The sequence below is a fragment of the Danio rerio genome, chromosome 8 (genome assembly GCF_049306965.1).
Source record: "Danio rerio strain Tuebingen ecotype United States chromosome 8, GRCz12tu, whole genome shotgun sequence".
NCBI lineage: Eukaryota > Metazoa > Chordata > Actinopteri > Cypriniformes > Danionidae > Danio > Danio rerio.
The window spans coordinates 32086670-32103416 of record NC_133183.1 but is presented as its reverse complement, the minus strand read 5'-3'; the positions used below and the strand labels follow the sequence as shown (position 1 = coordinate 32103416).

The following is a 16747-nucleotide window of genomic DNA, read 5'->3' as shown; positions in this document are numbered from 1 at the left end:
CTGTAGAAGCAGCCTTGCACACATATTGTACTTAGGGCTGCTATCTTGTGGGCTTTTGTACTTGATTTTAAGGATGGGTAGATGGTAGTGTTCAAGTGTCCTCTGAATACATGTTTCAAAAATGTATTTTTGGTTAAGTTTTTTAATTTACAATATTTATTCTGATTATTTGAATCTTGCACCAAGCAACTACACTTATTTACAAAAAAAAAAACAAAAAAAAACAAAACTAACACTGAAACTAGTAAAAACTAAACTAAAACTAGAAACCAAATATACAACCTAAAAAAAACTAAATCTACCTCTAAAAACTAATTAAAACTAACTAAAACTTATTTGAAAACAAAAAAGTCAAAACGAAATAAAAAAATAATAATAATGAAAATTCTAAAACTGGCGAAGCAGTGGCACAGTAGGTAGAGGTGTCACCTCACAGCAAGAAGGTTGCTGGTTCGAGCCTCGGCTCAGATGGTCATTCTGTGTGGAGTTTGCTTGTTCTCCCTGCGTTCGCGTGGGTTTCCTCTGGGTGCTCCGGTTTCCCCCACAGCCCAAAGACATGCGGTACAGGTGAATTGGGTAGGCTAAATTGTCCATAGTGTAGGAATGTGTGTGTGAATGAGTGTGTGTGGATGTTTCCCAGAGATGGGTTGTGGCTGGAAGGACATGCGCTGTGTAAAAAAGTTTATTTTGTTTACTTATTAATGTCTACTGCCTGCCTTTGAACACCTGCCTGCTTATTGACTATGATTCTGGATTGCCTGTATACATCTGTTTGCTCCTATGTTGACTGCTACTTGCCTGACCATTCTCTGCATAATTAAACCTGCATTTGGATCCTTACTCACTGTTGTTAGTGTCACTTCACATTACAATTATAAGCTTGCTCCACCTTAGGGTTAGGGTTTAGGGGTTAGTATTTATTAGGATGTATTACCTAGCAGCCAGTCTCTGAAGTAATGCAGCCACATGCGCGGGAGTTGGCCGTTCTCTTCCCGCAGGATGTACTTCACAGAGCCAAAGCGCTGGTGCAGCTCATAGAGCTGAGGCTGGATCTGTGCGTAGTCCGCCCTCTGGGTCACCACGTACATGTTGTAGAATGAAAAATAACGGAACTGGGCACGTATGAAGTCATATTCACCCGTCTCCCGTGGCACAATGTCAGTCAACTCTAACCCATCCCGAACGCGGGTGGTGCCGTACAGACTGACCCCGAGGAGTGCCAGGAACAGGAAAATCACCACCACCTGATAGGAAACACACACACAAAAACAAAGGTATGAGTCAGGCCTTGGCCACATCTGAAGCTGCTGCTGTTTAATATTTCATGACAAACTTCTGAGGTGTTTGTGGTTTTCAGAAGGCCTTGACTCACAAAATAACACTTACACAACTCAACAAGATAAGCTCATTAAACGCCAAGAGATTAGCTCATTGCTGGCCTCCAAAATATAACACAATTGCAAAAAAAGCATTTTAGCCTTACCTTCGTTGTAGACTGAAGCAGAAATGGTGCGTAGTGCTTTTCAGCAAATGATGCGAAAGTCCATCTTGAATACGGAGAATCCAGACAACGTATACCCGAATCCCCAAACTGAGATAGCAGGTCTCGTGTGGAGCTGGCGCCATCTGGACTCTGGCAGGATGCTGTATCAGTGGCTACTCCTGGCACTGCACTGCTGCTGTTGTTGGTGCAGTTGTTGTTATTGTTGTTGCGGTTGGGGTTGGGGTTAGGATTTGTATTGGGGGCGTAGGGTTGGACAGAGATGTGGGAATGGGGCTCAGCCGTGGTGTAGTAGGCCTGTGTTCTGGGGTCATATTCGGTGCGCAGCTGTACGGTGGACTGCATGGTGATTTGGGTGTGCTGGGCGAAACTGTGGCTGCTGTAGGAGGGTGGAGGGCTGTAGCGACTCGAGTCCGCTGAGGAATCGGCATACGCTGCCTGTGGCTCCAACTGGATCACTCGGTTAGCGCAAGGGCTAAAGGAGAGAGAGAAAGGCAAGTGCTTTTCAGTAACACAAAATCACCATGCAACACTAGGTATTTCCTGCAATAAGAATTTATATCATGAAATTACAGGAAATTATATAGAAGAGCTGGATAAAACTGGCCTGCACAGAATAAACTAACATAGACAACAAATATCAGTCAATTTTTGCCTAATCCATTTCATAATAAATGGCAATTGTTGTAGGGTGGCTTAAATGATAGAGTATGATGCCAGCAACTCCAAGGTTGTGGATTTGATTCCCAGGGAAAGCAAAACCTGCAAGGTCACAGGTTGGATGATTTTATTTCATGCAGTATGTCATAGTATAAGACAACCAATGCATCTGGGAAACTTTGCACCGTCCTGACATAAAGACAAGCATGTTCATCTTTTTTGGTTTCCTATGACAGGTTCCGTCACATCTGTGATTTTCACCATTAAGAGCACAAAACCTCCACACAGCTCATTTAAACATGCAGAAATTAATAAGAGACAATGCAATGGTAATGCTTGTTGCAGTTATACAGTGAAGTGAGGGCCTGTCAATCACTTTCCTTCGGCTTAAGGCTGGTTTATACTTCTGCATCAAGTAATTGCATGACCCACGGCACCTGCCTTCCACATAGATGTGGATTTATACTTCTGCCTGCTGTTTGTGTTGCTCGACAATAGCATTTCCGATAAGCTAGCTGGTAGTAAGTTTGTATAATCCACTGTGTCGAGTTTCTTCACGGGTGTTCTGTTTTTTCTGAATGCTACAAGTAGCTAAAACTTGCTCATTCAAGGTGGGAACCAGCAGACGTGCAACAACTTTAATCATAAGGTAAACCCAAAACAAAAGTTTCCATCTGGAGCTCCTTCACGGCACTTGACACTTGTAAACAATTACTCCATCGGGCTCTCGGCTCTCAGCACCACCTACGCTCATCAGTGCTACCAAGCTGACCAATCACAAAACCTTTAGTTACATTTTTTGAGAGGTGCGCATCAGCGTCTGCCAAGGCGAAGGTTATTTGACCACGCAAAGGCTCCGCCGGACCATACACCTGTGCTTGACGCAGAAGTATAAATCAACCTTTAGTCACAGATTTATCAGGAGTCACCACAGTGAAACGCTAATTAGGCGTTTTACAAAACATGTCATATTTTTATGCTTAAGTTTGTAGTTTAGTTTTAAGTCAGTCACTAGTTCCGCCTTCTAAGCCACTGATTAGAATTTATAGATTTTAAGGATGTATCTTATGTCAACAATCTAATATCAAACTGCTGAAATTAACCGAGTTTCCTGTTTGAAGTCCCATTTTTAGCAAGTGTATGTCATTGCAGAATCCTTTAAACCATATTGGCAGTAAGTACAATACCTTAAGGCCAATTTATAATTCTGCATTGAGTGCACAAGATAGATCCGATGCCAATTTTTGCACACCCTTTGCTGTAATCTGACAATAGCTCTCAAAAAATGAAACTACACACTGCAATGGAGCAAGCTCAGCCATTGGTTGGTTTGGTAGTGGAGTGAGGGCTCACATGAGTGTTTAATAAGTCTCGAGTCCCATGCAGGAGCTACAGATTGATATTTTTGTTTTGTGTATATATTATGAATAAAGTTCTTGAATGTTTGCTGGTTCCTGACTTTATATTTTGTGAATGAGCAGCATTCTACATTAGCATCACACATTTCTGTCATTACCCAAAACACTGACAAAGAAACTGGACGTAGTGAAACAAAGAAACTCCACTGCCTACTAGTGTTTCAGAGGTCTTATTGGCAGAGCAGCACAAACCTAGCTTTCTCATGAGGTCTTCCATAAAAGTATTGGTAATGCTCAACCCTGATTAGCTTCATTGAGGAATCTGGTATGAGTAAAGAGTGATAAACAGATTGGTCAGATTAGTGAGTAGCGGGCAGTGGGTAGCACTGTCGCCTCACAGCAAGAAGGTCGCTGGTTTGAGCCTCAGCTGGGTTAGTTGGCGTTTCTGTATTGAGTTTGCATGTTCTCCCTATATTTGCGTGGGTTTCCACCAGGTGCTTTGGATTCCCCTACAAGTCCAAAGACATGCGCTATAGGTGAAGTGAATAAGCTAAATTGTACAAAGTGTATGTGTGTAAATGAGTGTGTATAGATGTTTCCCATTGATGGGTTGCAGCTGGAAGGGCATTCGCTGCGTAAAGCATATGCTGGATAAGTTGGCGGTTTATTCCCCTGTGGCAACCCCTGATAAATAAAGCCGAAAAGAAAATGAATGAATGAAATGTAAACACTCACAGCAGCATTGGCAACATGCAAGGTATGTGTCGTGTGGTACGGTGATCACCCAATGCTGAAGTATAAATCAAGCTTTAGGCAAATGTAGGCAATAGGAAGCTTGTGCAGTTGGAGGCAAAGTTAGCGTGTGAGCTAGTGATCATCCTTCAGATGTGGCAACTCGTTTCTCCTAAGCACTCATGCAAATACATGTAAATACAACCGCAATCAGCTTTCCAGTCAAGAGCATTTAAAGCCAAGAGGCGAGTGAGTGCCAGTGACTAGAAAGCAAGCGTTTCAACCATGGTGAAAGTTTAGGCATCAGGTTTAATTTCCTGCAGAAGTTTGGCTGTATGACTAAGAAGGTAAAATATTTGCCTATAGCCTGATTTTGCTTTCTCATTCTCTCTCTCATTAGACACCATTAAATGTTGCAGTAAGAAAGAGAGGCAAGAGCATGTCTTATTTGAGGGCCCGGGGCCACAGACAGAGATAAACATCAATATGCACGTATATCCACACAAAGTATAAAAGTTAAGGCAGGTTGTTGCTTAATAGTGTTGTTTGTAGTGAAATCAGTGTAATAAGAGCCTATTGTGCTTTGTATGTTTTCATATAGAATTGATTTGTAAGAAAATTCCCAAAATCATATCCATGACCTCAGAGAATGGGTGATGGATGGCTTTATGGCAGTGCGAGTCTGTCTGTGCTTGTTTTGCTATAATTGTGAGAGACAAATATCTATCAAAATGTGAAAAGGTCTTAACAATTATAATAAAACAAATTAAATTCTCTCTAGTTAAACCATCTTTATGTATATTATTTAGTGTAAAATTGGTGCATGCTACTTGCACCTCAATGGCATCATTTTATTAGGCATCATCACAAATTTAACAAAACATCTTAAAAAATTTTGTTGGGAGGTCCTCAAATGAAGAAAAGTGTGCTAGTGTTTGCTATACTTTACACGTTTAACACATTTAACTTAACACGTTTCTAAAAAATACCTTCAATAACTTTATATGTGTATTTAAGATAATTGTTTTGAACTATAATCATCTTTAAAAACTTATTTATTTCTGTGATGACAAAGCTGAATTTTCTGCAGCCATCAATCCACATGATCCTTCAGAAATTAATCATGTGAAGCTCAGATAACATTAATTCTTGTACATTTTTATCTGCATTTTGTGGATACACATTTTCCCAGAGATATTGAAGAAAATATATATACATGTATTTGAACTCAGAAAATTGACCAAAGTAAGAGATAAATGTACCTATAAAAGCCTAAAAGTCTTTAAGAACACATCTAGATAAAAGGTAAAAATTATAATTATTACTATTAATATTATTATTATTTTCTTCTAAAACTGCAAGATTTTATTTATTTATTTTTATTTATTCATTAGTGTAGGTGTAAGTGTATTAAATGTATTTATTACATGCCTTTCTGAAATACTTGATTCTGATTGGTTATTTAAGCAGTCTGTTATTCTCAATAGAAACTGATAACTAATAATAACACAAGCTTCATCTCAAATCAACATGTTCAAAAACATTATTACAAGTGGTATAAATATGCTGTATACCATAAATGTTTGTCTGGTTTAAACTTGCCATTTGCTAGCTACTGTTTTCTTCCTTGAAGCTTTACATTCAGGAAGCAAATAAAATATTTTTAATCAATTCAATATTTGGAATAAAATAATCTACTTATGAAGGAAGTAGCTGTTTAAATAACTGCTATTGCGTGCATCCAATCGACTGTTATCGTGAAAAAAACAGGGTGACACAAGATCCCAATTGAGTTTGTTCTGTAACAACAACCAACTAGACACATTAGCCCATGCTTTGCTTAGTTTAAAAACAAGGTCACACTTTATTTTGATGGTCTGTTTGTTGAATTTAAGTTACATGCTAACTAATTTTCATTAGATTATAAGTAGATTAGGTTGGCATTAGGCTTAGTGTAAGGTCACATTTATTTGCAAAGTTTCTTTTAGTCAATTAAACGTCTGTTGATAGAGCAGTATGAATGGATATTAAGCAGACAGTCTACTAATACACTAATGGACCATCAAAATAAAGTGTTACCAAAACAATAGAAGTTTATATCGAGCCTTTATTTAGCCAGTTGAATATGTGAATTACCTGACAAAGCAGCAGAAGATGTCAAAGCGGCGGTCCTCTCTGCGATACAGGTCCATGCTGAGGATGGCAGGAAAGATGAGTAGCACCATGGCAAAGTTAAACACCACCACCACTGCCGCCTGAAAGAAAAAGAAAAAAATAAGCACATATACTCTTCAATAATCACAAAAAGTAGCCAGGTTTCCATCTTAATGTGAAGTCATTTTTATCTAATAAGAAAAAATCCCAAAAGCCTATTAGGTGCATTTGCATCAAGCTGTCAGAGCAGCTGACTGTAGTATTGGTAGCCTAGTAACCAACAGTAAACAAGGTGAGCCTAATAGAAATGCATTTCCATTTCCAATTTTTCGCATTAACCCCATTTTGTCCAAGAACAGAGCCACTTCAAGTGAGTGCAAAAAGTTTTTTTTTTTTTTTTGCAAATGAAAGTATTTTTATTTGAAATTTGACATTTCAATTACTTGTTTCTCATGCGATATAATGGTTAAGTAACTCAAGCGCTCAGTGAAGGAGTTCTGTTCACCTGCAGTTGGAAAAAAAGCTATTTCTGTGCAAAAAAAAAAAAAAAACCTGATGTCATGCACTCCAGTGCAAAGACCATTGATACAGTGGTGGCCAACAAATTAAACTTTAACACAGTTATACTGAGAACAAATGAATGACGAATAACAGCACGACGCTTGCCATCTGAAAACTGAATTTGAAATAAAATCGACTGACATTTCTTAGCATAAATCGCACCAATGTTGAATTTAAAATTCATTCCACACTCTTCAATGTGAAAAACTATGAACTATGACTATGAACTTTGGTTTTGTTGTCCAAACCAATGACAAAAAAAGAGACTTTCTCAGAGTTGGATTAGACATGGGAACCAGCCACTCTTTTTTAGAGTCAATATATCACTCAGTTACTAAAAAGACTTCACAGAGCCAAGAGTACCTTACCAACTAATGAGTGACTGGAAACGTTTAATCTTGATATATTTGGTTGAAGCTCACAGAATAACTAGTGTGAAAAGAGTAACTGGATGAAGAAAAGTGACATCACAATGAGTGTAAGACTGTGTGAGAGAGAACGAGAGAGAGTGAGGGCAGATTGAAGCACGTCTGCCCTAGTTAGGGTGTATTTTTTATGGGTGGAGGTTGGAACCATGTCAAACTGCCAGACCACCCAGTGAGCAGCTCAGCCTGACAGAGCCAAGACACAAAGAGAGAGACTCGTGTGTTCGAAATTCAGCGACTCCAAAAGAATTTGGAGACAGTAAAAAATGTGTGAATGTTACTGCATTAGACAACAAAATATGGAATCTGTCAGGCCTAGAGAGAGAACAGATGAGAGAATGTGCGTGAGTAAATGTCGAGTGAGATCTGTTGGGCTTGACATGTGTGTATGCTTTTGTACTGCCAAAGAAACAGGAGGAAAAACACAGAAAGAAAGTGTGGTGCCAAAAGAACACAGACAGAAAAAATCAGAACACAGTCTAAACTACAACAAGATATTTAGGCAGTTTAAGATCAACAAGAAAATATTTCTTCAGATTTTTGTTTTTCTTTGGTCATGCTATTACATAAAAAAGTTAAGTAGTTCCAACAATTTACTATATTGCATTGAAAAATTATGAGAACAAACGTTTTACCCTCAGAATAATGCAAAACACATGCATAAAACACATTTTTGAAAGTCATCTGAAGGCTTCTTTGATAAACAAACTGTTAAATATAATAATTTTTCAAAAATACTAATTTATTTGGAAATAAAATCCAATAAATGTTGAAATATTATTGTCATTAAAGACGAGGTGTAAGTAGGAGGGACATTGGCTGCATCGGAAATCCCATACTTTTATACTATATAGTACGCTAAAAACAGTTTGCAAGCCGAGTAGTATATCCGAATTCATCAAATTCGAAAAACAGTATGCAAGAAGTACCAGGATGACCAACTAGTTCTGGCGAGATTCTGAAGTATGCATCTGATGCACACTATGCGCGAGAGAATTCATGAATGGGAGTGAAACGATGCAACTTACGCAGGTAGGTCACGTGATCTTGGCAAAACGCCGGATGTAGTACATCCGAGTTCCATTCATACTACTCACAGTCATACTATAGAACGTACTTTTCAAACGGCCAAGTAGTAAATTCCCATTCAAATGCAGTACCTACTGAGTAGTAGGCGATTTCGAACGCAGCCATTCTCTTTCCTGATCATCTGATTGAAAAAACATCTATATAGTACAAGAGTAGTCAACATTTTAATTGCATTTCCCAGGAGAGTAAGAAAGTAAATGTCATAAGGGACAAAAAAAGGTGATGAAGGCATTAGAAAATGTATATATTTAAAATATATTAATTAATAAAGCCAAACAAAAAACAAGTCAAGTTGTGATCAATTCATTTTAAAGCATAAACAAAGTGGATAAACTAAGCCAAAAAATTAAATAAAGCCTGAAGTAAAACAGACTTGGATACAAACATTTAAGTAACCATACTTTGAGCAAAAATATAAAGCATTTGATATTAAATGCTGAAGTAAACTCATTTGGACAACTTACAGCAAGAAATAACACGTTTACCAAAGCAGTATCACCCTGATGTACGTTTGTGTGTGTGTGTGTGTGTGTGTGTGTGTGTGTGTGTGTGTGTCTGTTCAGAGCGGTATTAAAGATGAGTGTTTTCAGGCACCGTTGAACAGGTGCCAGTTGGACTGCAGCGTGTGTGTCTGACAGACGTGTGTGAGACATCAATCCACACATCCTAATACCAGATCTACAGCGCTGTACGAGTGCGTGTGCGAGTTTAGGCGTGAGTCACATCTTGCGTGTGGTCGGCAGACACGTCCTGCACATCTTTTCCCTCAAAATATTATCTCTAACCAGACACAAACACTACACTTGCAGATATATAAAGCAATGGTTGGTTTCTGCTTTATGGATCAAAGCGTCCCACAAAAAGGGAGGCTGTCTTTAGGATTTAGGCTGAGATTTGTGTGAGCGTGTTTGTTGAGCAGAACAAGGCATCAGTGTGTAAATCTCTGCCTATGTCTGTCTCCGTGCAGCTGTGCTGGTTATGTGGATGACGGCGAGGTTACTTCACCTATAGTTCAAGGGTTAAGTAGCCCAAGCTCTCAGTCTGTGTGTGTTTCATGTGAGGGGGATGACGATTTAGATGTTCAATAGTAAAAAAAAAATCTTTCAGCTGAATAAAGCAAGACTGACTATGCAGGTTCAAATGTAGGTATTCAGAATGTATGGAAGTGAAGTTTTACAAACTAATTTTGAGAGTAGCACGTGACATGATTAATGGTGGCTGGTCTGTCATCTGTAATTAGCAATCATCCAATCAGATTGATTCAAGCTTACAATAAATAGGCAGATTTCGCCCTATTGCCTTATCTTCGCCTTAGAAGAATTCCCCCTTCCACCCCATTTCCTCCTGTTCTTTCCTTTATCCTACTGCAGCAAATTACATTTTTACTGTTGAAATTTGGCGCCAGTTAAACATGAAGTGACGATTTTGTTCTCTTTGACTTGTTGGATTGAAATTCTGCTTTATTCGCACGTCTTTTATGAGATACGTTCCTATTGTATGGAACGTACTTTTCTAAATTCAAATTCAAATGTATAACCTACTGAGTAGTAGGTGATTTCAGACGCAGCCATTCTCTTTCCTGATCATCTAATTGGACAAAAATCTATATAGTACAAGATGGGTCAACATTTTAATTGGATTTTCCCAAGAGAGTAAGAAAGTAAATGTCATGAGGGACAAAAAAGATGATGAAGGCATCAGAAAATGCATATATTTTCAAATATATTAATTATTAAGCCAGACAAACTATAAATCTAGTTGTGATCAATTAATTTTAAATTTAAGCATAAACAAAGTGGATAAACTGAGCCAGAAAAGTAAACAAAGCCTGAAGCAAAACATACTTGGAAACATACTTTTTCCTTCCTTTACCAGGGGGAGCTCTCGAGACCTACCTGATCTCGGAACCCCTTATATGACCAGGCGGGAGCCCTGGGCTCAATTATCTCCAAGCTCATGGTTCTTTACTGGGACAGCATGCCAAACTTGCTAATAGTGTCAAGCAATATCTAAGTGTGAACTCTTGAAATGACTTTCATTGTTAGAAAAGCAATGGCAATAGAAAAGAAATAAATAAAGAGGGCATGGAATTTTTAAATGTTGAAAAGCACAATCAGGCCCTAATCATACTGAACACTTTTTGTGCGATGAGAGGTATCTTTTTAAAATGATTTTCTTTTGACAGAGTCGATTTACATTTTTGACAGAGTGCTCTGTGCGCCTGCAAGCAGAGAAAGGTAAACTCTGTGCAAAAAAAAACACCTGACGTCATGCACTCCAGTACTAAGACACACAGTGCACTGATCATTTCTAAATTCAAGAAAAAAGCAGTGCAATTTGCCATGCATTTTCAGAGATGAAAAGGTTGTTTGGAGTGATTGGCCTCTAAATGTTTCAAAATTTAAAAAAACAAACAACAAAAATTGACAACGTTTTCACAGCTTGTCTGCAGTGGAAAGTAGCTGTTTCCATCCAAAAATCCCAATGCAATTTTAAAAAGCAGCGTTTCCATCCAAAGAGTCAAAAAGAACATAATCGTCACGCCTCATTAACTGGAGCCAAATATCAAAAGTAAAAACAGAATTTACTGCAGTAAATTTAAGGTTTTTTTTTTGCGCATTTTAAAAATGTTTGCACATCTTTCTGTTTCCATCAACCGAATTTTATTTGCATCTTCAAATTGCGCATACAAATGAAATACTATGAAAACATAGCTATTGTTAATCTTTATTTTTTCAACAACTGTTTTTTTCATGAAAGTTAAAGGCATCCAATGGACACAAAAAATGTTACATTTTATCAATTAATTTTGTGTTTTATAAGTTAATTAGTATATACATGTTGTTTCCTATTAGCCTTTTGTAAAAAAAAATTGCAGTTGAGCATTAACTAGCAGTCACTAACTGTTGACTTTGATACTATAAATCCACTTCATGACCACTACTCCACAGACTCAGGCTCCAAATGGAATCAGCAGCTGTATTTGACACAATTTGACTTAAGTATTGTACAATAGAAGGAAGTGAAGACAAGCTGTCTATCTTTTTTTAGTCTAGCATCAATCTGAAAATCTGACCAAATTTTTTTTGTGTTTCTTGTCCCTCAAAAAATGTCATACTATTTTAAAAACACACAAGGGTGGGTAAATGACAGAATTTTCAACTGTCCCATTAAAACCTGATTTAAGTCAGGAACAGGTTGTGGGCAGACCTCTTGCTCGGCCTCTTTACTACGTCGCTTCCATAGCCTTGTGGTCGTAAATAAACCGCAGATGTGTGGAACAACAATCCGTGTGACCCACCCCCACTCCCAGATTGAGTTACATGCCCACAATCTGCACACTTAGGGGGCCGTACCACTAATCACACGCCACAGGGGGGGTTATGGGCCACGCCAGTTCTCTCAACCTGTCACACGCTCAGTTTGATGAATGAAATCAATAAATGTCACGTGGAGAAATCTGGAGTCAATGAAGATGTAGAACACACACATATGCAAAAGGAGCGAGCTGGTATGGACATGGAAACTTCAACAAACAGCCCCTGGTCATATAAACAAACTCAAGTACTGATAGAGAGCAACAATTTAAAAAGTGTACACAAACCTGTAGGGAGAAAGCTCTGAGTGCTGGTATTGGGATAAGGGCGGCCATAAAAAACGCTGTCACGTTACTGATGGAGGTCAAAGCTACGCTAGCGCCAGTTCTCTTCAGACATTCACCAGTGCGGTCCTGAGGAATTAAAACAGAGAAAAACCATGACATTGTGATCAAACACAAAGCAAGTATTTTGTAGCTTCCCACTCCACTTCTTCTACATCCAAATTTGTGTCCATTTTTCCCTTTCTCTCATATATTAACAATTAAACTAGCAGTTTGCTACTGTACATCAGACTCGTGTAGATATATGACTGTTGTGATTGGCTGTTTGCATGATGATGAAATGAGGGTCTATACCATTCCAAAGTTGTTGAATAAGGCAATTATATGCAAATGCTGGTATTATTATGTTAGTAAGTTTGCATGATTTTGACACCAGTTTCATCAGCAGAGTTGGGTGTAATGTTCCTCGGTAATGTTACTGTATTCTAGTTACATGTTTGGGGAACGCAGTAATGTACTAAATTACATTTTAAATTTGTGTAATTTGATTACTAAAGTCAGTGTATTTGATATGAGAGTGGCTGCTTCTTCAAGTGGAAATACAGAGATTACCCAGGTATATTAATATTAATATATATAATAATATGTATTAATATACATTAATACATATTATTAATATATATTAATATTTAGTGACACCTTTTTTTCGCTTTTATTATCATCCTTTTACACTTTTTTATATGTCCAATAAAACCGAACATCGACGAGCGATGAAGTAGTAGAAAATCTTCTCTTGTTTACTAGAAAATCTTCTCCATTTTGTACTGTCTTTGCGAGAATTATTAGCACTACTACCACACACAGTCAGGCCTTTTTGGGTCTTAAAAATGCAACCGGCTGGAGTTTTGAAATCTCCTAAAATGACCGGGATTTGGCTTTTGCTTTCGCTTTCTAAAGCTGTCATTAAATGTAAACTTTAATATTTTACATGACTCAGAAAAATTTGTCAGAATTATTAGCCCCTCTTATTTTTTCAACACATTTCTAAACAAAATAGATTTAATAACTCATTTCTAATAACTGATTTATTTTATCTTTCCCATGATGACAGTGAATAATATTTGGCTTGATATTTTTCAAGACACTTCTATACAGCTTAAAGTGACATTTAAAGGCTTAACCAGGTTAATTAGGTTAACTAGGCAGGTTAGGGTAATTAGGCTAGTTATTGTATAATGATGGCTTGTTCTGTAGACAGTCGAAAAAAAAAATTGCTTCAAGGGGCTAATAATTTTGTCCCTAAAATGGTTTTAAAAAAATTAAAAACAGTTTTTATTCTAGCCGAAATAAAACAAATAAGACTTTCTCCAGAAGAAAAAATATTATCAGACATACTGTAAAAATGTCCTTGCTCTATTCAACATCATTTAGGAAATATTAAAAAAAGAAAAAAAATCTGAGGGGGCTATTAAATCTGACTTCAACTGTATATATATAAAAAATAAAAAAAGCATTTACAGTCAATCTATGCAACACTTAACACTATCAAAACAGAAATCATTTTTTGAAAAAAAAACTCTTTACTTTTAATAAATCCCTGACTCGTCATGACTTCCACCAAGGTTTAACTTGTATTTAACCGCGCTGATGTTTCCATCAAAAAGAGCTGATAATCACACAGCCTCCCATGACAACTTAATGAGCTCAACCGCTGATGAAAAGCTCTCCTTTCTCTTCCAGCTATTATGTGGATTTCTGGAAAGAGGAAAAAAAAAAAACGCAAAAAAAGAGATTCATTTCCCTCCCTTCTACTTATCCCTCACTCACACAGAAATATTTTCCATCAAAGGCAGGACATATCCTTTTAAACAAAGCAGCCCGGGGTGCAGAAACACGATTGGCTCGCTGTCTTGTTAGGATAAGCTCGTTTCAAAGCCATTCAGGGTGCAAAACGCAGAAGAAACAGTTCCAAACTCCACCTCTGAACACACAGAGGTACAGATGAGGAGACAAAAAGAAAGAGGGAATTTTTGTGTGTGTGTGTGTGTGTGTGTGTGTTTGTGTGTGTGTGTGTGTGTGTGTGTGTGTGTGTGTGTGTGTGTGTGTGTGTGTGTGTGTGTGTGTGTGTGTGTGTGTGTGTGTGTATGTGTGTGTCTGAGGACGTGCAGGACCACACACAGAGAGCTTTGAGACAGGAGGAATACAGAGGAACTGTTTACTTTCCACACAAAAGTGTCGCTGCACGCTGCGCAATCTCACATAAACACAAGCAAATACATGCCTGAGCTCCGGCGTCTGCACGAGAGTCATCTAAATCACCTCTCAAACACGACCACACATACACGCACACCAAAGCTAAACAGAGATATGCCTAGATAAGTCGACGCAAACGCGAAACACAAAAAATACAAATAAATCATATACACATGACTGCCATTGTACAAAGCTAACAACCTATAAACTTCCATTATTTCTGTCTCCTTACAAAAAGTATTGATAATTACAAAGTGATGATTTGAAAAATGGTAATACCACATTTCTCTGATATACTTAAAAAGACACAAAATGATTATTGAATTATAAATAACTCTTACTGTATTAGCTGGTTCTTAAGAAGAACCGTTCAAAATCCTAAGCAATTACTGGTTTGAATTATTTTTTAATTGTTTGCATATTTTCATATATAATGTTTTTGATTTTAATACGTTTGTATTTATGATATATTCTGTAGCAGATTCTTTAAATAAATCACATTTTTCTTATTTCTAAATGATGCAAGTCTCCCTGATGAAAAATACGATAGTAATTCATAGTAAAACACTAGTTTTTGAACCATTTATTCATTTTCCTTCATCCCTGATTATCAGCGGGCGCCACAGCGGAATGAACCGCCAACTCTATGTTTTATGCAGCGGATGCCCTTTTAGCTGCAGCCCAGTACTGGGAAACACCCATATACACTAGAATTTGTAGACTAAGGCCAATTTTTGTTTGACTAATTCACCTATAGAACATGTCTTTGGACTGTGGGGAAAACCGGAGCACCCGGAGGAAACCCAAACGAATTAAACAGATTAATTCAAGTACCTTATTATAGTATAGTTAAAAAACACTATATTATTTGTTCATGTGGGGTGGCACAAGTAACATTTGTGACATATATACAGTTGAAATAGGGCTGCACAATATATCGTATCAGCATCGATATCGCAATGTGAGTCTCCGCAATAATCACATCGATGAATCTGCAAAGTCTGCATTATAATAGATCATTTTGCAACAGTTTTTTTGAGGCATGTGACTGTGTGAGGATTTTAAAAGCAATTAGGCCTAAGAAATTGTACCGTTTGTAACTTAAGTAATGATTAATTCATTATTAAGACCAAGCAATAATATTTTACATTTGATTATTCATTTAGTATATTCCTGAATAGGGTTAAGACTCCATGAAAAACAATTAAACATTGTTTATTTTATTTTTGTATTTTCCTTTATTGAATTTATCTATAATTGTAGATTGTCAATTACAATTTTTAGATGCACTCTCTTACAGAAACATAATAATCTAAAATCATTAATTATTTTTAAACAAAGATATTAAAGTCATCCAGTGAAACTGTGTTTACATAGCAATATATATGGCAGAGTAAAAAAATATCAAAATGTTAGATTGTTCTAATATCGTAAACCCGAATCAATTCATAAAAAGTTGATTGTATCATAAAGTTAAAATCAAAATCATTATCTCTCATGAGAAATTATTTATTTCTTTTTCAAATATTCTTTTTCAAACATTTAAGAGAGCAAGGAATTTTTCACAGTATTTTCTACAATATGTTAACCTAGTTAAGCCTTTAAATGTCACTTTGAGCTGCATGGAAGTGTCTTGAAAAATATCTAGTCAAATATTATTTACTGTCATCATGGCAAAGATAAAATAAATCCGTTATTAGAAATGAGTTATTAAAACTATTATGTTTAGAAATGTGTTAAAAAATCTTTTCATTTATCAGAAATTGTTGAAAATATATAGGGGGCTAATAATTCTAACTTCAACATGTAAAAAGTCTCATTTATTTGTTAGTTTAGAGAGTCATAGAACCCAATTATTCACATGGTGAATCAAACAAACAGACAGTAGTACAATGGTTTGTTTTTTTCCTCAATGTTGTGTGGGAGAAATGTCTTAAGTCACATCGTGTAGTGTAGCCCTCAGCAGATCAAAGTATGCCAGTGTTTTTGAAGTTACATCACAGGCCGGGGCAGGTACACACACATTCCTTCAGGTAAATGATAACATAAGGGTATAACGCTCTGATATACAGTACCCTCTTCCTCCTGATAACGCACTGGCTCCCTCATTTCTCAATGGACCGCCTTGTCTTGACACTATCTTTGGATGTGTAGTGACTTTTGCGGGTCTGACACATGAGAAAACCACTGTTGTTTAGTAGTGTCCCTGTTTTTCAGGACGTGTGTGATGAGATAACGCACCTCGAAAGGAATCCTCTTGTTCTGGCCGGTTTCGCTGAAAGCATGAGCCAGGAGAAAGACATCGTCCACCCCGACGCCAAGAGCCAGGAACGGCAACACCTTTGAAGACACAAAACACACAATCATGGTATATGCACTGTAAAACCTAATGATGAAATTTGATGAAATTAGT

General features: G+C 37.2%; 1 protein-coding gene across 2 annotated transcripts in view; it reads right to left on the bottom strand.

Annotated features, from left to right (window-relative positions):
• ptch1 (patched 1) overlaps nt 1-16747 on the bottom strand; it is a 105228-nt gene that overhangs the window by 44925 nt on the left and 43556 nt on the right. For both annotated transcript variants that reach the window (XR_001800065.4, NM_001305542.1), the window contains exons 11-15: nt 16576-16674; nt 12085-12210; nt 6388-6506; nt 1484-1976; nt 935-1244 (exon numbers count right to left, since the gene is read on the bottom strand). Coding sequence is in view for 1 of the 2 variants with exons in the window: in NM_001305542.1 (NP_001292471.1) it covers nt 935-1244; nt 1484-1976; nt 6388-6506; nt 12085-12210; nt 16576-16674 (1147 nt within the window). In the remaining variant the exon portion in view is untranslated. The remainder of the gene's footprint in view (nt 1-934; nt 1245-1483; nt 1977-6387; nt 6507-12084; nt 12211-16575; nt 16675-16747) is intronic.